Below are 24,565 nucleotides of genomic sequence, written 5' to 3' on the forward strand. Positions count from 1 at the left end.
AGCCCAGTTTCTAGCCATCCTGGCTCTACTTTAGCAGCCCTTGGACATGTCTGAACTGCCTGGTTGGCTCTGCTCCAGCACCAATCTAGGCACCAGTGAGTAGCCCCAAATAAGGCGGCTGCATTTTACTTTTCCCCATCTACTTCCACCCCAAGGATGGCAGCCCCTTGTTACAGTGTACTCAAAAGTATATGCTGCCCTGTCACCACAGCCTGGTGTAGAGCCAGATTCTGAGAATTTACAGCATTCCAGCTTTATTACAGACTCGTTCATTTAGTTCACAGCAAGGGCCTCATTTATACAAAATTGTGCATCGGTCTGATGTTATGGATACTACACGCTCAACATAAGAACAACAGAAAAAATGTTGGGTTCCCGAATAAAGTGTTTTATCTGTCAAATGAAGTGTTCATAGACAGCCTGCCAAAAGCTTGATGAATATACCCATTAAACCTGATGTACTACACATTTAACACACCCTTAACATGAAGGAATAAACCGGCTTCAACAGACAGTATGTTATTCTCATCCAAATGTACCTGTTTCACTTCCTGCTGTGCTTACCAGCACATCCCTTGGACTGCAGTAAAAGCTGACTCCTAGAACTGCAGTCTCACAACTTTGTGTGCTAAAAGCTGATATAGATCACCATTATCCTAGATCAAACTCCCCAACAGGTCCATTTAAAGTTCATGTTGCTACTTCAAGTGTGCATGTGAGGGAGAGAGGAAAGGGGAAAAAAAAACACACCCCAAGATCTAGATGCAAAGACAATGCTTGAAAGAAGTAGTATTTATTACAAAATTAAATTCCAAATTCTACCTCATTTTCCATGACCGCCTGTACAAAATACATTTATAACTCACGGGCACATTCTCCCATCCACACTGTATGGTACAGTAACTACACCTTAGTTAGAGAACATTCAGTTCATGGAGAGATGCACACACACACACACACATATGCAGCATTAGTAAGAAAGGTTCAAAATACAGGACAGAATTACAGAAGAACCCCTCTCACTGCTGCTCCAAACTCTTGCTCAGTCAGGGACAAGTTCTCTAAGGAGATGGCTCGGAACAGCATCTCTTGTAAAACACAATGAACTCACTTAGCAAAGTTTCAGGACCACTTACAAATTCAACACGAGTGGTTTCTGTGCTAGTATGTCCTCTACCTCAGATATTATTTATGACAATCATAGCCCTTGATGTTCAAGTAAAGAGCATAAGGAAGTTTAAAAAGTAAAGCAGCTCACAACCAACCATGCAACCAAGGTCTTAATACTTTAAAGAAGATGGAGACAATTTTCAGTCCTGACTGCTTGCTGCCCACAGTCCCCTGAAGAGAGCAAGTGTGCTATGGAGGTGGTGTTCTTATCCTCAGCCTTCCTCTCCCAGCAGGAAAGAGCCTTGTGATGTTCCAACAGTCCACACATTCTTGCTTTCATGTCACACACGTGCCAATGTGTGTTACTTGCTATAAAGGGGAAAAAAAAAAAATCTTACCTATATTCCCCAGCTGGCGGAGGCACAGGGCACCGCTAAGGAGATTTTCACATTGCCAGCAGGATCCTGAGAGAAGAAACAGTATTATAATGGTATTTGTGCACAGCGTGCCAAACCAGAGGGTAAGTCACAGAAGCACAGCCTCTGGAAGGGAAGCCACTAAGCATGGCAATGGAGAATTTCAGGTAAATGCCTGTTTCCATGTTGACAGCTGGTTCACTCTCAAGTCTCTTGAAAATGATTCTCAGGGATACAGGAGGAACAGGAGGGAACAGTCAAATAACACATTTGTTTACCTTTCCATAACAAGGTTCTGGTTTTGCTCTCAGTGCATGTGACAGGTATTCATCCACTCAGGATACTGAGGTGTCCTGTCCTACCCCTTGTTCAGGCACCCATAACAAATGGATGCAAAGCCTAAAAATTGGAGGAGAAGCAAAGGCATGTCCTGTACTTTGGACACACTTGAAGAAGCCAAAGAAAGGAGGGAGATATAAAAAGGTAGATCCTGTCAATGCCCTCGGCGCATCAATAAGCCCTTCCAATCAAGATGGAAAAATAAAACACTCTGCAGAAGTGTGAGTGGTGGTGGCTCTCCCAGCCACTGTGAACGATGCTGGTAAGCAGAACATGACACGAAGTCCTCCACCTGGACCAAGGGCAATCTTGGCACAGGAATCTCCATTCAAATTCTCCTCAGTCACATCTCTGTCTCATACTATGAGTAGTCCAGTTCCTGGAAATATGTCAGTCTCTGCTGCTGGAATAGGTGTGTGCACATCAGTGTCCTGAAGCAACTGTCAACAGAAACCTTTTAAGATGGATGGATTGTCTAGGATGAAGCTAGATGAGCCTAGAGACCTTCTATCTATCCTCCAAAGACTGAAGAGGTGAAAATAGTTTAGACATAAAAAAGAATTTGAAGCAGGGAACAGAGCAGCCTGCAGCTTTTTGTGATTTGAATCCACAGATACAGTTTGATTAAATCCTTTGCCAGTGATAAAAGGAGCCCTGCAAGCAAAGTTCAAAGAGAGCAGCTGCTCTAGAGAACAGCATCTTCTGGCCTCAGAAAGCACTGTTAGCTATTTCCCACGTGACTGGGAAAGAAGACTAATAAGCAGTCCTCAAAATGAACATGAACTCATTCCACAAGCACAAATAGAAAAACTGAAGCAGCCCAAATTCCATTCAGAAAGCAAAGAGCACCCTGCACCCACTGCCTCATGTCTGCACCACTCAAATTTTAAGTCAGAGTCAGTAATGGAATCCCAATTATTGTATTTTACTGACCTCACTAAATACTGGTTACTATTATGTTCCAGCTATGGCCTGACAGGTTTTGTTTTGAGAAGCAAGTATTGAAGGTCAAATTCTAACCAAAATAATTTTTCAGTAATCTCCTGAAAGAAAACAGAGCAACATCAATTTACACTTACTTGAAAACCCAACTCTTGGGAATCCAGCAGAAATGTCTGCCCTCTAGTCTTCAAATGCAGACCTTTTAAAACTTTTAACTCCAGATTTAAAAAAAGAAAAAAAAAAAGGAAAAAGATTGTGTTGGAGGTTGCTCCCTCTTGTGGAACAGTTAAGATTTTTTCGCTGTATATCTCCATGCCCTTACCAGCACACAAGGCCTAAGAAACAGATCAGTCTCAGTGCCAATCAAGTGCTCTCAGAGCATTTCTGACATGACAGTCCTAAAGAAAAATAAACCTGCACTGAAACAGAAGGTGGGCTTGTGCACAGGACGGTGGGATGAGAGCATGACATTTGCCACCTTCAGATGGTCAATCCCCAAGCTCAGCCATCGATCCCCATCCCAAAGATTAGTAATAAAGGATAGACACACCCTGGCCAAGGAACACAATGGCTCATCTTCTCAGGCAGATCTTATGAAGCTGACCCCTTCACAGTAACTGAAGTGATTTTTTTCCTCTCCCACAGATTTAAATTGATGAATAAAGAGTGTTAGAAACTGTCATTCCAAAACACTCATAAGTTTCTTAGGTTTCTTTGTTATTAATGTCAAGGGCAAGTGTGTGATTGTATGTGCTGGAAAAAAACCCTGCACTTTTAAGTCATGGCTTTTATCAGCTCTTCTGGCAAATCCTCCCCATGGCAATGTGACTACCTTAGGGAAAGCTCATATTCAGGACAGCAAGGTATGAAGCCAATAATCTCACTGACAAGATGCTAAATCACATTTCTACAAAGGCAGCACTGCACTGTTTGCCTGCCACATCACCCAACAGTTAATAATTTGCAGCTGCTGTCAGATCTGAAGAAGTTTGCAGCCCTCTCCCTCATCCATCTTGCATAGATATCACCTCTGTGAACTCCTGGCTCCTGCAGGTGGGAGCACTTCCTGCAATAGTAAGTGGAAAAGAATCATCAAACCCAGTAGCTAATTAGTGCAATGACTTCCTACCATGTATTACCAGCAGGTGATTAACGTAAAACCTTTAGAATCAAAAGCACAGGTCCTACCATCTGAGTCAGTGTCTATAGGAATCAACTTCTGGAGAGAGATGTGACATACCACACCAGAGCCTTACAATAGCAAGCCACTGCTTTACTGAACAATGCTATGGATCTCTGTTAGAGAGGAATGAAAGCAAGTCTGTCTGGAGTCTCAGTCCCCCACACAGAACAACAACACTAATGCAGCCCTCTGTGTTGTAGGAAATACATCAGAAGTCAAGGTTTGCTAAAAGAGACAAATGCACAATTCATGTTTAAAGATAGACACACTGCCTGCTGCTATCCCTGTACCTGTAATTTTGATGCAAGGCTGAGAAGCAGTGGCAAGAACTCTGAAATGAAAGGTCTGCATTCACTGAAACATACCCAAAAGAATTTTGCAAATATTACTTCTCAAGACAGGAACACAGCTGGCATCTAAGTGTCGTTCACGTTGGATGCTACAAGGCAGCAACCTTGAACTGTGACAAGAAATTGAAATTGGGTGAAGAGTAGGAGTTGGAATAAAAGGAACATTTAGAAAAATAGACCTAACACAGGAGAAAGGCACCTGATAAATGGACTTCCACTTTCTTAGAAGGGGTGGATTCAACATCCAATGGCTCTTGACACTTAACAGCCAAAGAATTTTTGCCTGGCTCACATTTCTTTCAGTACTGTAATTTCATGTTCAGCCATCTGTGAGAGGGAACTTTCTCAATACTGGAATGCAGTGAGCAGATACCGTGGCACTGACAGCCAGTTTTGCAGACATCACATTCATTAGGATGAAATCTTCCCCCTAAAAGCACAGGTACTGGCACTGGAATAGCTAGGATCAAAAGATGAATGACAGCTGTCTGTAAAATTTCCAAGCTATGATTTCAGTCTCTAGTACACCCCCAAGAAGTTAGTCTTCACAGCATACTGGAGCAGAAAATAAATCACCGGCTATTTCCACTGTAATTTCCTTAGCAGTTTCAGACAACTGCAAAGAAGTTAAAGTGCTGAGCTGGAACAGTCTGGCTCTGAGCACAGGCCTGCCAGGTGCTTGTTATAAATGATTAAAGGTGACCAGAAAGCAAGGCAGTATACAGGGATAAACAATCTCCATCTCCTTTATGTGCAGAGGGCATGGGAGACAGGCAAGGCACAGTGGCTCAGGAGATCTCAGGCAGACCGCTTTCAGTCAAATTCTAAAAATTCAAGGCGAGAACAAAAAAACGCAGCCAGCCAGGGCAGGGTAGAACGGAGGTCCCCAGACACTTACATGAAGCTTTCAAAAACCTCACCATAAGAAAGGCTGTTAATTGTGATAAAAGTCCTAATGTCTCAGACACTATCTGGCTCTCAAACTGTAATGGCGCTTAGATTACAAGAAGGAAGACACGCACGCACACACATGCCTATGAACATGTAACTACACGTAGCCTCCAACTTGTACTGACCTGACTGCTGGAATGCCACTGCTGTTTGACTCATATATATTGCTCAAAATAATTGATTTAAGCAGCCAGTTGTCCAGGAATATAACCTATGGATTCACGACAGAAGTCTTTTTAAGAGTACCTTCTCATGGTCATCCTCTGCATCTTCCAATGTAGGTAGTGCAAACAAATGCCAAAGCAACAGGTCTACTATACCCCGAGCTCTCCAGAGATGGCATTTTACAGTCACATGTCTCCAAAGCACCAGAATCAGCCTGACACGCAGCAGATCTCATGCTTCTCATCCACTGTCGCCAGGCTCCCTTTGCTGGCTCTAGAACTCCCAGGAGTCCATCCACCGGAGCCCTGCCATGGGGCTGCTAGGGTCGGAGGCCATGGGACCTATCATCCCATAGGACAGAGGGTGGAAGAGGTAGAAGCTGTAGAAAGAAACCAAATGTCCATCAGAGACTACACAGTTTTCCATCTCAGGAACACTGCAGCAGATCAGTCCATACAGATGGCCTATGGGACCTTTCTTTTTGGGCTGCTCTAAGCTCCACTGGGGAACTTCTAATGTCCACTGAGCACAACATATACATAGTACACGGTTTTATCACAGGTGGTATTTTCTTCTAGAAAGCATGAGCTTTGGAGAAAAGCCAGCCGAGAAAACCCACAGCAATGAAGAATTTGCCTGTATCTGAGGGATCTGGCACCATCCAGCACGAGATCTAGAATCAGAAACCACTGAACTGCAGGTTTGGAGGAGAATAAGAGTGTTCACACTGAGTGCTGGGATAAAACAAAGATTCCCTACAATAGAAAGATGCTTCATAATGCATTACTGGGACACAGATGTTGAAACTAATCAAATTTGAGGGTTTAGGATTGGGCTTGATGTCTTACAAGTTCAGCAGAGATGAGAGGCAGAGAGGAAGGCTAAGGATAATTAACAGGCAGTACAATTTTCATTAAGACAGTGAGAGTCACACATTCAGGAAAAGTTCAGCTTTCAGCACTCACCTGTACAAGATGAGCAGAATCAGCACCAGGAACCCCCCTCCGTATACTTTTCGAGCTGTAGTACTGGGTGACAAGAACCCAGCACAGAACTTCAGCAGTGTGTCCCAGGTGATTCCTAGAAGGAAGAGGTAGAAGACAAGAGCAACACAGAGGCCAAAGAACAGAGCTGCTACAGTCAATCACAGACTGAGCTGACAAAGCTCTGCTAACACTAGAAGACCTTGTCAATTTTTAAATTAATTCACCTTGGTAACCTTCAGAACTACAGGGGCTGTTTTGTATCAGCAGAAGGTTCTTTTTTCCTACCTTTCATTTGAATAAATGCAAAAGAGATCTGGGCCCCAGATGCTAACTAACTTGATACAAGATAACTACTAACTTGACACAAGAAAAACTACCAAGACCGAATTATGAACAGACGTGACAGAAAAGTGGCGGCAGAAAACAAAGGGAAGTAACTTGTATAAAAGCATATGTAAGAACAGTGAAACAACAGAGAATAGAAATTTAATTTAACAATAGGAATTTAATTAAATTTAAATGCCCTAAGCACTAGACATGACTGCCTCTTACAGGCTGATAACAAAAAAAAAAAAAAGATAATTTGGCACAGTAAGTTGCTTTGTGAGAAACATTTTGAATTAGTCAATATTTTCAAGCACTTTGCACAACCAAGCAGAAAACCTATTAAAAAAACCCACAACTGTGTAGTCTGAAAATGTTCCATTTAACAGAATTTTACCTGTTTCCCTGCCTTGTCTTCTCCCAGACTCTAGTATTTACCTGTCAACATGCTGGAAAAAAGCATGGCAGGAAAGTAGTGGTGAAAGTAAAGAACTCGTCCCATCATAAAAAAAGGGAGGTAATGAAGGAGCCAGCCCAGCATGACCTGCCCTCCACCATGTAGCACAACTCTGGACAGTTCTGGAACACAAATAAACACATTTCAGCAAAGGAAAACCCAACTACAGTTCCTATTTACAAGCCTTATCACACATTAACTAAGCTCAACAGGAATGATCTTTGCAGGAAGTCACATACTGGTCTGAAATTGCTCCAAGCCTCTGCAACACCCTAGCTGCATTCTTTATAAGCATACAAACACTTTTCAGGAGAACAGTTATCAGAAAAGATACACAAAGGTGTAAGTCTCAAGGGACTGGCAGGAGGCTGATCATGCTCTATGTTAAGGCCAAACTTGCAGTTTCTCAGGACGTACATCAGACTAATTAGGTCATTCCAGTTTCTGATGGGTTTTTATTCTCTCTCCAATGAGACTACAAGCCATCCAGATTATCACTTTGCCAGCCTTTCCTGGAAAGAAAAGTTGCCTAGCTTTCAGAGCCTGGGGAAGGGACTGAGAGCTCTGGTGTCTGCATGCACCTTAGCCAATAACTTATTGTTATTGAATAGTTTCACATCAGATTTTAGAATTCATTTCCCACAAAGAGATCTACAAAGTGAAGCAACCACTGATGTAGACGGGAATGGTCAAAGTACGATTTATTAAGGTTTATGAAAAGCTCTATAACCTTGGCATTGGACATAATAAAGGATCATTGTGCCTCTTGCATTTGTCTTTTGCTTTGCATAAATATCGGGAAACATTTCTCATTTTAAAACACCATGCATACTACAGTAATAGATGCAGATCTTGGGTGCAGGGCATTGATCCAACTGATCTGTCTCCTCACAGCCAATACAAGTAGCTCCTTGCAGTGTTTCTCTTGAAGATCTGTCCTGTTTGCTATTATCATTTATTTGTGATATGAAGGTCCCACTCTTTTCCTTGTGGACACTGCTTGATAACCCAAGGGTTTCCCACTCCTGGCACACAAAGGCCTGCCATCCACACACTTTTAAGGTGCCTGCAAAAAGCATCTATGAAAAGGAAGCCTATTATCAGTAACATATGTGGGGTAAGTATTTTTACTAGAAAAAAATACCTTGGAAGCCTGCAAAGCAGAACAATCTAAAAATGACAGGACCAGATCTCTGCATCAGGCCATTTCTGAGCTGCAGTCATCAGTGTAAGTGAGAGCAATTGTGGCCAACACCTTGGCTCTTGAACAGTTCATAGGCAACTCCTGTGCTAGTCTGAGAGATCAGCTGCAAAGCAGAGCTGGCATGTGAGCTACCAACTAATCCAAGCCCTTGCCTCTTGCAAGAAAACAAGGTAACAAAAACCTGTTGGGACTCATATCTTTGGAACACCTTAAGATGCCAGATTATACCCAGACCAGGTCTGAAATCTCCCACAAAGTAGTGGTAAGACTTTTGAAGAGCCACTGATCACATCTCCTGCCTATGAGTCATTTCCAGAGCTCTTCTCTTTGGCTAAGTAGGTGTCTCAGGGCCTATGCTGACTTGAGGATTTCTGATCAAGTCTTACAGGCTTAGGAAATTTGACAATTCATCAGAAACTGTCTGCCATGCAAAAAGCAAGTTTTGTTCATCAGAGTGATTATTTTTAGTATGAAACCCTTTGTTCACAGTTAACATCGTTTGATGCTACACTTTCAAAGCACTATAAAGCTTAGTGTTTTGTACATACAGCTGCCTTGAGTGTATTTTGTTTGACTCCCAGGGTTTTAATACAATATGGATTTATTTATTTTTTTAATACAGGAGTCCCAAGATGAGCTTTCCTGTATCAGGAAACCAGGATGTTGTAACAGGAATTCTATAGTGCAGGCAGGATAGGAAGACTGACCTCACCTTTGAATTCAGATGTCAGTTGGACACCTCTCTTCAGGGCCACTGCAGTGGAAATGGTTATCAGAAGATACAACCCAATAGTGACCAGGTTTAGCCACCAAATCACCTACACAGGGGAAAAAAAAAAAAAAGATTTAGGACTTTAGGCTGAACATGCACAAGTGAGAGGAAATGAAAAGCTACATGCAAGCATGAGAGTACAATGAGAGAGACAGTCCAAAAGGAGGAGGAGGAGGAGGAGGAAGAGAAACATTGACACTGGCAGAATCAAGACTAAGCTAAAAATTGCTAAAGACATTGGCTTGGAACCTCCCACTCCAACTTACCGGGTTTCCCAGCAAATAAACCCGATAATCAGTCTCATTGACACCAGAAAAACGCAGGCCCTGCAGAAACAGACCAGAAGGAAGTAAAATGGGTTTCCACCAGTCCAGTTTGTATTTTGTACAGTGTCTCAGAGTAAGAAACTTCCATCCATGCAGCTCAGGTGCTACAAAACAAAGCTGACAACACCTTCAATGCAATTAAGAGGTGCTATACTTCAAGAAGTGCAGCAAAAGCACTTGAAAACAGAAAGAACGGTCGACTGATCAATATACCTGGTAGTTGATGGGCCAGTGCCAAGGTTTGGATGTAACTTCATTGTCCTTCGGTTTGAGACCGCTGTTTCCCTACAGATAAGTCAAGGTAAAATTTAAATGAGCAGGCAGCTATGCTGCAAAGCCTGCCCAGAAATGTCTGGATACACAAACATACATGACTACTTTTTCTGTGTAAAGGCTGTTTTCTGACTACATAAACACATCATCTTCCAGAGATGGCCACAATGAAGACAATGAACTTTTAAATATTATTGTGCAAGTGAAAATGTTCTTTGGGTTCCATTAGAGGCTGTATTCTCTCATTTTTCTTCTCCAGCTTTTCAGTCACTGAGGATATATGTTGCATAAGCAAGACCTTTGTTCATTAAGAGACTGCTTCAACAGGTTTCCCTCCACTCTGAGAAAAAAAAAAAGCCTCAGAAAGATTATTTCCATGACAACTCAGGCAGGTGCTTCCTTACCTGAGACAGCATTAGTACTGGTTGCCATGGAAATGCTTAGCATTAATAATAATAATAATTTGCTTGACTACCTTCTTTCTCTCAAGAATCTAAGAAAAGCTTTACAAGTAGTAGCAAATAAAACCTTAAGACTCCTTTCTCAAAATAGTAACTTCTCACTCTTCAGAAGAAGGATTGAGGAAGCAGAAGGGCTGTTGCCATGAGCACAAAGAACAATCACAGGCGAGGACCACAAGAGCAGTCCACCTTGAAAATATTAAATCCAGCTCTTGTTTAATACTTAGAGATAAATATGAAAGAAGAAAGCAGGAAACACAACACCTCGATGAACTTCAAAAAAATTAGAAGTTTTCCATTTTCAATCCAAACATTTACTATTCTCCTAAGTGTCTCTTTAGCTAATTTTCCTGACTGACCACAGTAACATCCTCCTGCCTCACAAATATTAATTTAACTTTAAAACCTTCCAGCAGGGGAGGGAAAATTTCAAACTCTCCTTTACAGAACAAAATTTCAGATGAAACCAGGCTTCATCAAACCCAAGGCTTCTAAACTTCTGGAAGATTTAGCTGCAAGACCACTCCTTTTTCTAAGTATAAATTCAAGTAGGTTGCTGGGGCATGTAAATTCTGCCCTAGATTGCAGCCATCACCCAGATAGCTCAGAAAATGCCTTTTTTTTTTTTTTTTTGATACAAGAGAAAGGAGGAAGAAAATTATAATCCAGAATTAATGATATCCTACCCGGATCATAACCATGTGGGATTCTAGCAGAATTTCTGCAAAAGAGGGCTTCAAAACATCCAGGCTGATATTGGGCACTTCAGAAAAAGAGAGAAAAACAGATTAGAAGTCTGTATGGTTTATTTTATTTGCCTCTTTTAGAATAAACTCTCTCCTCCTGTGACAAATCTGCTTCTAGCACGTCTTTTAATTCTGTACTCAATTAATTCATATTCTAAACACAGAGGCTTGCAGTCAAAAGCATCCCCCAGTGAGTTTCACAACTGATGTACTCCTAGGTTTTTCTCCTTTACTTCCAGAAGCAAGAGAAATAAATAAAAGTCCATGAAATAAACCGATTTGTATTTCTAGCTGATATTAGGACACATATTGTTCATAGGCTGATGTTTATCCATAAATGAGCCATGAGTGTGGGAATGTAAAATGCATTACAACAGAAGAGGAAAGTCAACAGACCAGGATTTCTCTCCTTTGGTTTGCATACAGACACTCTGAAAGGATAAAGAACTAGGTTTTTTATTAACTCAGAACTCAGTCCAAGTCATCTGCAATTCATGGGATGAAAATTTTACCGAATAATTCAGGCCAAATGAGGCTGTGACACATATCTAACTGCTGGATGAGGCTTCAAGGCCCATCTGTCATTACTGGCAAACTTCGTTCTCTGTCACACTTTTATTCATTTCTTGATGGTACTGCAAAGTCATTTTTTAGCATGCTCCCAGTAAGAGAAGGGAAAAAAATACTCTAGAGCAGGGTGGATCCTATCTTTTTTTAAAGAATCATTAAAGTATATATGACATACTCATATTGATGACAATAATTCCCAATTAAATCAATGACGTTACAAATAACAGCCTGTACTGCAGTGCCTATAAAACTTCACACTTTTGTTACCCATGAAGATCTCAAAATCCTTAAAAAAGTCTTTGTACTTCCACTACACTTGAAGTATTATCATCAGCTTACAGTACAAACAGTGAAGCAGAAAAAGGCTATGCATCTCTGAACAACTGGCCCAAGTTCAGCAAGTCTGCACTTGAGCTGGGAAAGAACACACAGACTCCAAACACTGAATGCCAGTTCTTGCCATCTGATAGCTCATCCCTTCCTTTAACAGCAAGCCAAGATGCAAATAAATTCCTTACACTTAGGGTTAACATGATCTTCAAAGTTCCAGAGGGAATTGGGAGTCTCCTTCAGGTATGGTGTGCAGGTGACTTCCACTTGTTCCCAACCCCTGAGGAACAGCAGAACAGTCAGCCACTATCCCACAAAAGATGATTCAATATTTCTAGTTCACATCTGATTTTTTTTTTTTTCCCCATTTAGCTTTATACTTCCTGTAACACCTACCATTACCACTCAATCCCAGCAGCTGCATGCTTACATACTCTTACATGCTCTAAGCACCATGTAGAAACCAAAACAGATTTGCAAGGCAGCCAACATGAAAATTCTACTGAATATTTAAACTGCATTTCTAACTTTGGGCATCTAAACTAAAAAACCTAGGTCCACACATAACAGTGGGATTTCTGAAGATAATGCACACTGACAACTAGAAACTACTTTGGGTCAACCCTTAGAGTCTCTCCAGAAGAAAATCACAATCATTAATTTAAGTCAATCCATGCTTCAGCAACTGAATTACAGAAACAAAAATATTACTTTAGAGGATCCCACCAACTGTTGATTTAGTCTGTCACCCTATTTCTAGCAGGTCACATCAAACATTTTGGGAGAAATTACAAACCCTGCAGTAATGTGACACAGATTAATAAGGAGTTTTCTATCAATCACCATTTAGCTGACTTAACTCCACTAATTAATTAAATTAATCACCACTTAGTTCTCTGAAGGATAGTGATTACTCCCCTTTAAAAAAAATCTGATATACTCCATTCTTATGTGCAGTTAAGCCTTTTTTCCCCTCAGCTCTTAATGTCATCAATACTTTGTGGCAATAACTTCCATTCACAGGGTAAGTTTGTGCTGTGGAAAAAGCCAGTCCCTTTCTTGAATATTATTGACAGAGGTAGTGATATATATTTTTTTAAAACCAATCACATTATGTACCCATGAGCCCAGTTTTACTAGTAAAATCTACATGGCACTTGCACTCCTGACCAGGCAGTCACCAGAGGTGCCTGTACTCACTATGATTCAGCATTCACAGGATTCCTTAGAAGACCTTTTTACCGTAATACAATGAAAGTAAACCTAAGCGAGCAGTAACAAAGGCTGCTCTGGAAACAGAGGCAACATGACCACAGAGCCTGCTGCGTCAGGGTCCATGTTAGCATCCCACACAGTACAGCTTTGGAGATACAGTAGCTAGCTTGCCATTAGTCCAGATGCCTCTGCATATACCTCATTTTAATGATGAGGATATATAATCCAAGGACACATTAAATCCTGATCCCTGCTAACAGCAGCTTGTTACTGTTGCCCTCACTTCAGATACTGCATGCAAAGATGGCAGAAGGTCTTCCAACCACAAAATAAATTAAGAAAAAGAAATTTAGAGGATTATGGTATAGAACAGCATGAACTGTCCCAGCTTCTAGCAATTTTTGTGAACCCTAAGGATAAAATGGGCCTTGAAGAACATGTCTGTCATCCCTTCCTGGATTTACCAGATGACAAGATCTATGCCCATGCCACTCTTGAATCTCTTAGTAAGGGATATTATTTTTCAGAGCTGTATATCTTCACTGTAAGGGACTGTATAACCTTAACCCAGATCTTCCCCTCTGGTTATATTTTTAGTATCTGCTACTTACTTTTCTATTCTTTTAAAGAGAAAGACATGGAGGAAACATGGTTATTGCTTAGTTTAAAAGTACCATTGAGCAAAGGAACATGTCAGCTCAAGGCCTTGCAGGGGTGGAGGGGGATTACAACCTATTTACCATTTCGGCAGAGTCTTCCCAGAAGAGCCCAGTATACACCCTGTGGCCACATGGGTTAGCCGAATCTGACTCCGTAGGACTTTGATGAGCTTCCCAGCCTTTCTGCCCACCACTTCAATCCGCCAGAAATCATTGGAGTCTCCTGTTCCATTCTATCATGCAAACATACCATTGGAGAAAAAAACCCAAAACAAAACCCCGAAAAACCATCTAGAAGACATACAGAATTGAAGCACTGCAAACAGGAACTTCTGAAACTCTAATGGTGGCTAACCTAAACAAAGAAGCCCAGGCTACCCTCACTCAGACTTCACAGAAGAGATTCCCCATCAAGAAAAGATTATTCTAGATATGAGGAACTACTCACAAATACATTTTTATCTTGCCAACCTTAATTTTTTTTTCTTCCAATTCATACTTGACTGTGTCTCAGAGTTAGATTTTAAACAGGGGTAACTTGGCTGCTTCACAAAAGGGGTTTAGGCAACAGCCCCTCACATTTGGAAATTCAGCCCTCAAAGCAGATTTCATTTTTGTGATTCAAAATTCTGTCATCATTCTGTCAAAAAAAGGCACTTGCCTATGTGACAAGGCCAAATACATAAAATAATACTTGTCAGAGCAACTTCAAGGTTGCTCAATTTGGCATTTCTGGAATTGAATGCTGCCAAAGCTAGACTGGCAGTAAAAACTTAAATTATTTTCTTGTCTGTGTCTACATTAAACAGACCTTAAATATGAGATAAACTATTCCATACTAAATCAATTTTTCCTTCAGTATGGTAGATGCACATCTATCACCTTGGCTAACAAACTAAAAAAGCAAGAATAAATCCCCTTGGCATAGGAAGAAGTCTCCACAAAAGGAGCTTTTGTTTTATCTTGCCATTCACTTACTATTCCATAGCCAGTGACCTGAAAATGCTTCCTTGTCAGGGGAGCCTCATGCTGGTGACTGTGAAGATTTCTAGAAGTTCTGAAATGAAATTAAAAGTCAAACCTTGGTTTGATTTTATGTCTCAGTTAATTTATGATAAGAACTTTGGTTTGAGCCATTCAGAGAGCTGCCAGAGCTTTGACCACTGAATTCCAGCTGAGGGCAGGGCAGGACGAAGCCTTAACAGCAGTGGCCACAGGGTGAAACTGCTGCTTCCCACCATGCAACTCTGAGCTTATGCCATGCTGGGCCATGCTGGAAAAGGAGGACAGCATGAATAAATCCAACCCTCAAGCTACAATCCACCACCTCCAAGTGGAAAAGACATTGATGATTTTGGAGGTGTGTGCTTGTTTGTTTTTTAAATGAAGACTAAAAGTGAGACTAACAGTCCTGCTCTTGCAAGTGGCAAGGCAAGATCCTGACCCCTCTAGATTATAATTTTTGCTTTTGAGGGGAAAGACTGTACCACTCAGGCACAGATTTACTGAAGGGGAAATCAGTGGCCAGCATTAGCGCCAGCTGCCCCTGGTGCAGACAAACAGCCTCCTGCTCTAGCAGGAACCGCAAACTGAGGCAACCGAAAAAGCTGTCCACGTCCTGGTCCGTCCCCGATAAGCCGGCCCGGCCCGCCCAGGCAGACGATCGCCCTCTGCCGGAGACTGCCGCAGCACCGCAGTTTCGCCCCCAGTCTGGAGATCTCATCAAGCCCTAACTGGTATTGCCTGATCAAGACTATCACCTCCGTTATCATAGATCTGATAGGAAACCCCAAAATTTAAGGCTTTCTTTTTTTTAAATCTTAAAATAATTCTGGAAACCTAAGTAATGATTTGTGAACATGCACTATTGAATACAGTATGACATGATTTCTGGGCTCACAAGGTCTGAGCTTGTTAAGAAATCAAAGCTGTGACAGCACAGAGCATTGTGGCACAGTGACATTAGACTAGATGAAGATTAAATATCAAGTTACTAAAGTTCCCCTGCTTCCTCTCAGGTATTCCCTACGGAGAAGGAAGGCGCCAGCTGACATTTTAGTTCAAACAAAGTGTTGCACTGTTGTGATCTCAGTGGTGTTGAGATCTTCAGTGGGTGGATACTGCCTGTAACACACAGGAACAGTACACTGACAAAAAACCCCACACTATTTGCCTAGAAAACCCACGAGTGGGGACAAGCAACAGAACGAGGGTTTTGAAAGTGCTTCTTTGCAGAAGAGTTAGTTACCCTTCATACTGCACCTCACACAGCAAACAAATCCCTCTGCTGCTTAGGTAGGTATTTCTACTGAAATTGTGTGTTCTGTTAAACGTTTCTCATTTATGAGGCACCCTTCAAAACAAACTGTAGAAACAAAACCTAACAAACCCCATACTAGAAATGCAGATACCTCTGTCACACAGCCAGCTTGTGCTGGCCTAAACATGTCATCTCCAGCAGGAGAAATCTCCCACCAATTCTATTCAAACATGCAATCTCTTTGAATGTCAGAAAGCATCCTTACTCTTTATGTTGCAGACGAATAATATCTCCGTGCCTCACAAACTCCACAGGGCTTGAGGGGTCTGATAGATCTGTTGAAAGAAGGCAAACTAATCATATCATTGCACTGACAAACATAGGTCTCAGAAAGTTTCTAGGGAATGCTCATGCCTCAAGCAGACAATACAAAGCAAACTAATTTGTGTTGATTCTAAGCCTGGTGTAAACTGCTGCTCTAGTTTAAAGACCCACCCCGAGGGGTACTCCAAAGAACACGGCCCCATGCAGCACATACTGCCTTAAATAAATAGGATGTGTGGTCAGGCTAACTGAACACAAAAATAAATCTATCTACCTACCTTTATTTCATGAACTATAAAACTACTCTTGCAACACTGATATAATTTTGTTATATCTAGGTTATTTGCATTTTTTGTTTAGACAGTTCTTGGTAATTTTTATACACACGTGCTGCCGTGAAGAAAGGAAACCCTGCCAGACCAAACATGCCTCAGCTACACTGTATCATCTTCTAAAACAACAGATGTAGGTACAAACCATAGACCCTCAGGTTCAGTGCTCTTATCTTGTCCCAAACAAACATCCATGCAAATCGCCTGAACACAGAGTATCAGAAGGTACCAGGACCCATAGCCACAAAGTATTAACCGAGTTCAGATTAATTTCCTCTCTGTTATTTGCAGCCCTACCTAGCTGAAAAGTTGTCAATGCAACCTTCAGCTGAGAAAAGCCTATTTCCTTCAGTTGCTCAATCTGGAGAAAAACCCAAAACACAGTGGACACAAACAGAATTAAGATAGAGCCTGATTCCCCTTGTTCTTCTTCCTCTCCCCCTCATATCTACGAAGGATACTAGGCCCTGGAGGGAACTCAGAATATTTATGTGAAAAACTGAAGCAGCAGTTATAAAAGGCACTTTACTAGTATTTGTTACCTGTATCCAAATCATGTTTCTTTATAATCCACAGGTTATTCAAGTCTTTATGTAAGTAGGCAGTGACCTGAAAACACATGATAAATTACTTTACCAAACAAGAAAAAAGCTGGTGATAGCAGACACATATTTGCCAGCAAATCAAAGCCCCAAATGAATGCAACAATAACAAAGAAACCCTGGGATGACTTTTATGATGGTGTCCCCTAGAAAGTCAGTTAGTGGCCACTCCTTAAGCCAGATCACACCTTTTATCCAGTGTACAGCCCATATACTCAGGAGCACTACACTGGCAGTTCACATGCTACATGAATAACAGCCTCCAGCCATACAGCTTGGCCTCCTCTCGCCCTATTTCAGAGGCTCTTTCTACAACAACGGGATATCAAAACCAGAAATTTTTGAATAACTGCAGATCAGTACCAGAACCAGGAGATGGAAACAGAACTGACTTTACAGACTGGCATCAGAGACAGGCATGTCTTATGACAAAATGCTGCCTGTGACAACCATAATACTTGTGCCAGAAGATCCAGGCAAGGAAAGGATTCAGGGATCAACTGTTAAAGCCGCACATGCTACCCGGCTAATCCTTACTGGCCTACTCAGCCTCACACAGAGTAAATGCTCCTGCTGCTACCATGAGCAAGGGAGACCATCTGGCCCCAGGGTGCTGCTCCCAAGGGCAACTTTCCTGAGCACCATGAGGAACGTTGTTCACTCTCCTCTTCCAGCAGCAGCAAGCCCTGTTCTGTGGGACCCTAGCCCAGTCTCAGACCTGTGCCTTCCACTCAGGTAGGAGGATATGGCCCAGCAGGTGAGCAGGAGGCAGAACATACAGGAGTGTCTGAGGATGGGGAAAAAGGGAGAGCTTGAGGTGAAACATTCTACCTTGAGGTTGTATCAGGAGAGGAGGGAGAGGAAGTAAAGGACGAGGCAGAAATCACTGCCTCCATATCTTCCTCCAAATTCTAAATTCCCTTCCCCTCTCCACAGCTCCCAAATTCTCTCAGTTCCCTACCCTCAGGGCAGGGTGCACAGGGGGACAATCTCCATCCTTTCCCACTTACCCTCAAGGAAACTCCCATCAGGATCCTCTCCAAATCCCCCTTACCTATTTTTAGTATCATAAAGCATGCTCTGCACTTGAATTTTGCCTATCCTTGAAACAGTTTTGGTATGACATCTCCATCTACAGTAATAAACCTCAATGTCACATGATAGTATTAGAATTCTTGGTTGGGAAGAACAACGGGAAAAGAAGATTGAGACAAAATTTTTATGAGTGAAAACTTCTTCCTCATCACAGAGACTGAATGGAGTTAAAAACAAACACTTGTTTTTCTCTGGAAATTTTCTTTCAAGGAGCTCAGAACAATTTTTAGACACTAACATGCAAACTGCAAAATATATTTTGGAAAAGCTACAGAAGCTGCAAAGATTTGTGGAGCTTGATGATGATGGACAAAAAAGAAATTAGCTTAATTTTTGTACTACTTAATTAGTGAGTTACATGATTTCTGATTTTTACTTTGATTTATTGCTTAATCATTTCATCAGAAGCCCTTAGAGAGTTCAAATAGTTTCATTAGTGGCTAGCTTACAAATGTACAGATATCTAATTTAATGAGCAAAGCCTTACAAGTTCTTTGGTGACAGATGAGGAAAGAAAGGCATAAAAGGAGAATGATTCATGTAAGGTGACAGAGGCCAGTGGCAGGAGTGAAAACAACACATAGCAGTCCTATTCTGTTGCTTTTAAAATGCAGCAATGAAACCTACAGGAAAAAATAATGTATTTGTTTTAAACATAAGTTTTACAGCCTTCCTTGACGTAACAACAGTATTTTCATTTTGGAAGGTTATTTTTACATCCTCTTGGCCTCCATCTATGGAGGGTGGTGGGTGGTCTTGCTACAATGAAACCCTGTTACTGTAAGTCACCTCTCTGGTGTAATGTAGTAGGTTCTCTTCAAGCATCCTTCTTACTCAGACTTCTAAGGCAAGCGCACAGCTGTGGCAATGAGAGGGAACAGACGCTGACTAAGTACATAGCTCTTGTCACAACAGACAATGGCCCCTAACATTAAGTGCAATGAAAGCAAGTCAATGGTTGTAGTCTGAGGTGGTACCACCACAGCACACTAACCTGCTGCTGACGAGCCCCAATGCCCTCTGGGTAGAGGTGCCAGTGGGAATGAAGGTATCCCCCTGCCATTCGAAGGTTCTTCATTGTGACCACAGACCCATATGCCAAGTCTACATGGGAAGGAAGGAGGAAAAAAAGCATAAGGCAGCTCTCCTATAAATATCTCCCTCAGCTAGTCTACAGTGCTCTGATTAGGCACATGTTTTCCTGCTTTGTTTTAATGAAAGCTCATTTCCTATTTGACACATTACTCCACATAGTTCACTACAAGCTTATCTTCCATCCCCAACCAGATTCAGTAAAACTCTTATGTAACACTTGGCTGAAACACTTAAAATTCTCCCATCTAGTTTTAACATAAACAAAGTGGTAGTTCTTTTGTATGTATTTTCAATAATGAAAGGTTTGAGATAGCTTTCCATATAAATTAAAACACAAGTTTGAAAAGCATGTGAGCACTTTGAAGCGCTCCGTTGCCCAACCCCCTACAGCAGCAATACAAGAGGCAATAGAAGCAAGTTCAGCTGTCAGATAGCGGAGATGATACCCTGGCTTAAGACATCTTCCTTCATAGCCTCCCAATGCAAGTGAGAGAATACAATCTTGGAGAACGTACACCTGATGCTCTGCCAGTAGCAGCTCTGGAGCACCAGACAGCCAGAGGAAAACTGAAGTAATCAGAAAGCTAAACCATATTAAGGCTCAATATCCCCTAGACAACCTGAGGATTAGGAAACCACCACAAAGCCATCTTTCCCCTAAAATCATATGCATGCTGAATACAACACAGCTGAACCAGGGGCCACTGTGTCACAAAGGAGTTGATAGTTTTCATTTATACATACTTTGGAAAGAAATCCCACATCTGAACACTTACAAGCCTAAGATGAACAGGACCTTTTTGTTGTCTCAAGCACCATAAAGTGCAAAACACCCCCAAGATGCATGCACACAAAACTGTCAAATCCCTCAAAATGGCATGTTTTCCTCTAGAAGGAATACGATGAAACAGCTACTGACCATGCACTAAACATGGTATTATTTTGTTATTTCCAGCCTTTACCTTTTCTGTCTGTGCCTAAAACTGCACAGAGGAACAGCATGGATCTGACCATGAAAGCATAATCTGCACTGTCCTGCACTAAGTCACAGGAGACACTGTTTTTATTTAAACCCCCACAAACATTGACAACACTCAGAGTGGTTTATTCTTTTCAACACTCACACTCTGGAATGGAGACATTATGAAGATTGTTCCCGATCAGCTGAGACTGAAATGCTGAACTGAAGAAACCATCCCCAGGACCACTACAAAAGAGAGCAAAGAACGTGATAATTCGTCTGGCAAAACAAGCATACAAAGCTCTATCACACATTACCAAATTGTTTTTACAGAAGGAAAATGATAAAGCCAGACATGGCATCAGGAGAAGAATGACTGCAGTTCCCTTAGCTGCACACATCCCTAACGTCGTGAACCATAGCAGATAAGGACAGTCTTGCAGGAAATTGCCCAGAGTTGCAAGGACTTGAGGTCACAAACGCACATGCTGGCACCGCACAAAGCACCATCAACTATCTTTGGAAGTGTTCTTATGACAAATAAACTGACACACTGACACGTTGGATAAAACAAAGCCTCTCTCTGTGGCTCCTTAAGTCTCATTTCCACTTAAGAGGTCAGTGGTAATACCAGTTGATTTAAACTGAAAAATAACAGATTTAATCTTATAATTTTTTTATGGTGAAATGCTTATTCACCTCATCTCTTAATGCTGGCATATGGAAAAACATTACTTGGCCATTTTACTAGCTGTTGTGCTCTTCCCACATAAAAAGCATCCCTTGGTTGCAGGCATTCAGAGAAGAGTCCTCCCTTTGGGAACGCTCAGACTTAATTTTTTAATCACAGCCAAAGCATTTTTCAGGAATGCAATGGCTTTTTTTTTTTTTTAATTACAAAAGGAAAAAGAATGGATCTGAGACATTTTCAGGTCCAGGAAAGAGAGGAAGAAAAAAAAGGAGACAGAGTTTGGTTAGGATACTTGCTTGACATTTCAGAAAGTCTCAAGCTCAAATTCAGTTTCACTGCCAGCTTGGACAGAGCCTTTCTGTAAAAACAATGCAGAAGTCTAGAAAGGGAATTAAACAAAGACACAGCTGTGGCTGTGCTTCTGACTCTGGAAGTGGAGAAATCCATAATCATTAGCCTTTAATTCAAAGCAAAGACAAGTGATTTTTCTTCTGGAGAAAACATTGTGAAATACCTTTTATTTAATACTGTAAAATGAACAGCAAACATAGCCGTGTAGAGGGCAAGTGGGAGCAGAATGAGGCAGAGTACACGAGCCAGTAAATGCTTCCCAAACATGACCTGTAAAAAACACAACCTGGATCAAACAGTGCAGACGCAGGAACAACTCCACCCCTTATTTCACAGGGCTCCGAGCAGCAGTCCTACAGCTGGAGCTTGCCATGCAAGCAAGCTCAGCAGGCTTCAGAATTATCCCAAGAACACCTAGAAGGAGGTAAAAGCTTAGGCAGACCTTGCTGTTCAACTCCAAGAGCTGGAGCTGTGGTACCTTAAAATTTCAGGGTCTTGGGAAGACAAAAACAGGAAACAGGGGACTTTAACATTAAAAAGTGCTGAGCATCCTTAACTGTGGCAAAGGAGGTTGGGCAGCTCCCACTCAAAACAAGGACTGTTTATCAGTGGTACACATCTTGATACAAAATCACAGCAAAGAATGGCTTCCAGAGCCACAGTAATCGTCAAAGCTAAGCAAAAGGGAAAAATGAAAATTGTTCTCTCAACAAGCGCAAATGTGAATGTAACCAGGACTTCTTGGGGGCCTAGATATGCTTCATTCACAGAAACCAATTCACTTACCAAGGCTGCTCAAACACTGCAATTTCTGCTGTTATAGAGCCAGAAGTTACAAAACAGCAGCAAAACCTGTGTTTCAGCTGCCCCAACGCAAAAGCAAGAGTATTTTATTTAAACCACTTGGAAACGTGGTTTGTACACAGATGCCCAAGGAACAATTACATATTCACATCCTACTGACCCTGCTGATAGTAGAATAAACAATGTAAAATACAGGGTGGGTAGGATATAGCTGTAGAACAAAACACTTAAATAGAAAAAATTGCTAAATGTCCACATCTAACTTCAAAGTGCATGAAGGCAGAGGTACTTGCTATCCTCCATATTCTTTTTTACATGGTACCTACGACACAATCATTAAGCTAATCATTCTCCATACCTTAATACCAGATCTAAAGATTTCAGAAATAACGAAACAAGAGCTGAACATATTACAAACCAAGAACTTACTGAAGTCAACAAAGGAAACTGTTGCTCAGCTCAAGCACTTCAGCAGAACACTTAACTACTAGGGAACTGAAAAAATGCTGATTGATGGTACTTAACCAGATTTATGCAGTGGAGAGGCACATGAACTAATCTCCAGTTCCCTGTTCAAAATGACCACAATATGCTTCAGTCTGTGTGAAAAGGTTTTAACTACAGAGTGCACTGAAAAGTCAAAAATGAAGGACAGCATCAAGCAAATGAGAACAGTGGACTGAGATGAGAATTCTAGAAATCAAACTAGTCCCAAAAATATAATCACAAGTAGTTTCCTAACAAATGCAGAGATAAGTTATTCAGGCTTTCAGGAGTTTAATCTTCACTTGCACACCCCCACCACCACCCCCAAGCACCAAGGTTGCCAAATAGTTATTCAGAAAGATCTACCTTCTGGAGTAAATTTCTTTACATATTCTAACACTCAGGGGCTTGCTGTCTTTGCTGCCAGCAGCACAAATGAAATCATTGTGCAGCCGTCTGCTGGCAGAAAGCTTAGACATGATGGATTTGTTCCATTTCAAATGCAATTAACTGACTTTGCTCAAGAAGTGCTTCTCTGGAGCTGGAACACTGCATCTTCGCAGATCGTATTGATTCACATTAATCAGAGAAAACAAATCACACAGCAGGAATACAAAAAGTCTCCCAAACCCCTCACTGTTTGAGAGAAACAGGACAAAAACAGTAAGAGAAAGAAATAGAATTTTCAAGCATCAGAAGAGGCTGAGACAAGAGAACTGAACATCTTTTAAAAGATGTGCTTGAAGAATTTGTTTTCATGCTGGTTGCAAGACAGCAAATGGTACATCAAGGTATTTCTGCAAATAGCAGATTTCAGAGTCCCCAAATATAAAATGCAATACATTAGAACAGGGCATTCAAACACACTAGCAAATTTCTTAGAGCTTAGAAGAACTAAATGCGTGTGAAATCAAGCAGGTTATGGCTGCCTTGATCCCCAGGACTGGCTATGGAGACTGCAAGTTGCAGGGCATTCTTGTGACTCATCATAGACATGCTACTGCTACATGGCCTATGCCCCTGTACTCTCACGAAGCAGAACATGAGCCCACACTGCTTATGCAAACTAGGTGTTGCAAGACATGTGTGTTTGCCAGGTAGCCTGTACTCCTCAGAAGGTCACGTAACAGTGCAGGACAACTTCTTACTTTGAGCCATTGTACAGCCATTCCCAACGAGCATTTTTAGCCTAGACTGAAATAAAATTCATCCATCTGGAAAGGTAATAGTTTCTGTCAGGAAAAAGCAACTTTTCTAATGTGCTCTTATGACATTATAACCTACTAACATGTGTGTTTGGGTTTTTTCAAAGGTATGGCAATAATTTTTCTGTTATAACCTTCATCTTTAATTATCATTGTTCACCTCAGGTGTCCATTTGCTGCAGAGTATTACTGTTGGCTGGTTACATGGTTGTCAAAGACCAGGAGAATTACAAAGCAAACAAAACAAAGAAACCCTTAATGTAAAGAAGAGTTTTGGACACTCACCACTGACAGGCTGAGGTTCCCCAGCAAGTCCCATAAGTCATAGATAGTGTTCAGGCCAACCAAGAGGACTACAAAAAGGCCAACAAACTTTACCCCTATTGCTCCAGCAAGGTTCACACCAGTCAGACTCAGCCAGAACCACCAGGAGGCAGAAAATGGCCTGCAGGACAGATAGAGCAGGTCAGTAAATAAATGATGGCTACATGAATGGGCATCTACAATCAGGAAAGTAAACAGCAAATCAGTTAATCCCACAAAATTACATTCCATCTTCTCAGGTGCCCATGAGGAATAG

General features: G+C 41.5%; 1 protein-coding gene across 6 annotated transcripts in view; it reads right to left on the minus strand.

The window, feature by feature from the left end:
- Positions 1-428: 428 nt before the first annotated feature.
- Positions 429-24,565, minus strand: part of POMT2 (protein O-mannosyltransferase 2) — a 29,846-nt gene continuing 5,709 nt past the window's right edge. Inside the window, exons 6-22 of one of the 6 annotated variants that reach the window (XR_012633895.1) lie at positions 24,271-24,430; positions 21,654-21,760; positions 20,612-20,694; positions 19,387-19,496; positions 17,238-17,304; positions 16,305-16,374; positions 14,758-14,836; positions 13,861-14,012; positions 12,094-12,185; positions 10,946-11,022; positions 9,739-9,810; positions 9,466-9,525; positions 9,140-9,245; positions 7,205-7,345; positions 6,422-6,536; positions 5,538-5,835; positions 429-1,479 (exon numbers count right to left, since the gene is read on the minus strand). Coding sequence is in view for 2 of the 6 variants with exons in the window: in XM_074910018.1 (XP_074766119.1) it covers positions 5,730-5,835; positions 6,422-6,536; positions 7,205-7,345; positions 9,140-9,245; positions 9,466-9,525; positions 9,739-9,810; positions 10,946-11,022; positions 12,094-12,185; positions 13,861-14,012; positions 14,758-14,836; positions 16,305-16,374; positions 17,238-17,304; positions 19,387-19,496; positions 20,612-20,694; positions 21,654-21,760; positions 24,271-24,430 (1,597 nt within the window). In the remaining 4 variants the exon portion in view is untranslated. Of the gene's footprint in view, positions 5,836-6,421; positions 6,537-7,204; positions 7,346-9,139; positions 9,246-9,465; positions 9,526-9,738; positions 9,811-10,945; positions 11,023-12,093; positions 12,186-13,860; positions 14,013-14,757; positions 14,837-16,304; positions 16,375-17,237; positions 17,305-19,386; positions 19,497-20,611; positions 20,695-21,653; positions 21,761-24,270; positions 24,431-24,565 lie in introns of all 6 variants that reach the window. The other 5 variants (XR_012633893.1, XR_012633894.1, XR_012633892.1 and 2 more) reach the window with 5 other exon arrangements.

This window comes from Athene noctua, chromosome 6 (genome assembly GCF_965140245.1).
Source record: "Athene noctua chromosome 6, bAthNoc1.hap1.1, whole genome shotgun sequence".
Lineage (NCBI taxonomy): Eukaryota > Metazoa > Chordata > Aves > Strigiformes > Strigidae > Athene > Athene noctua.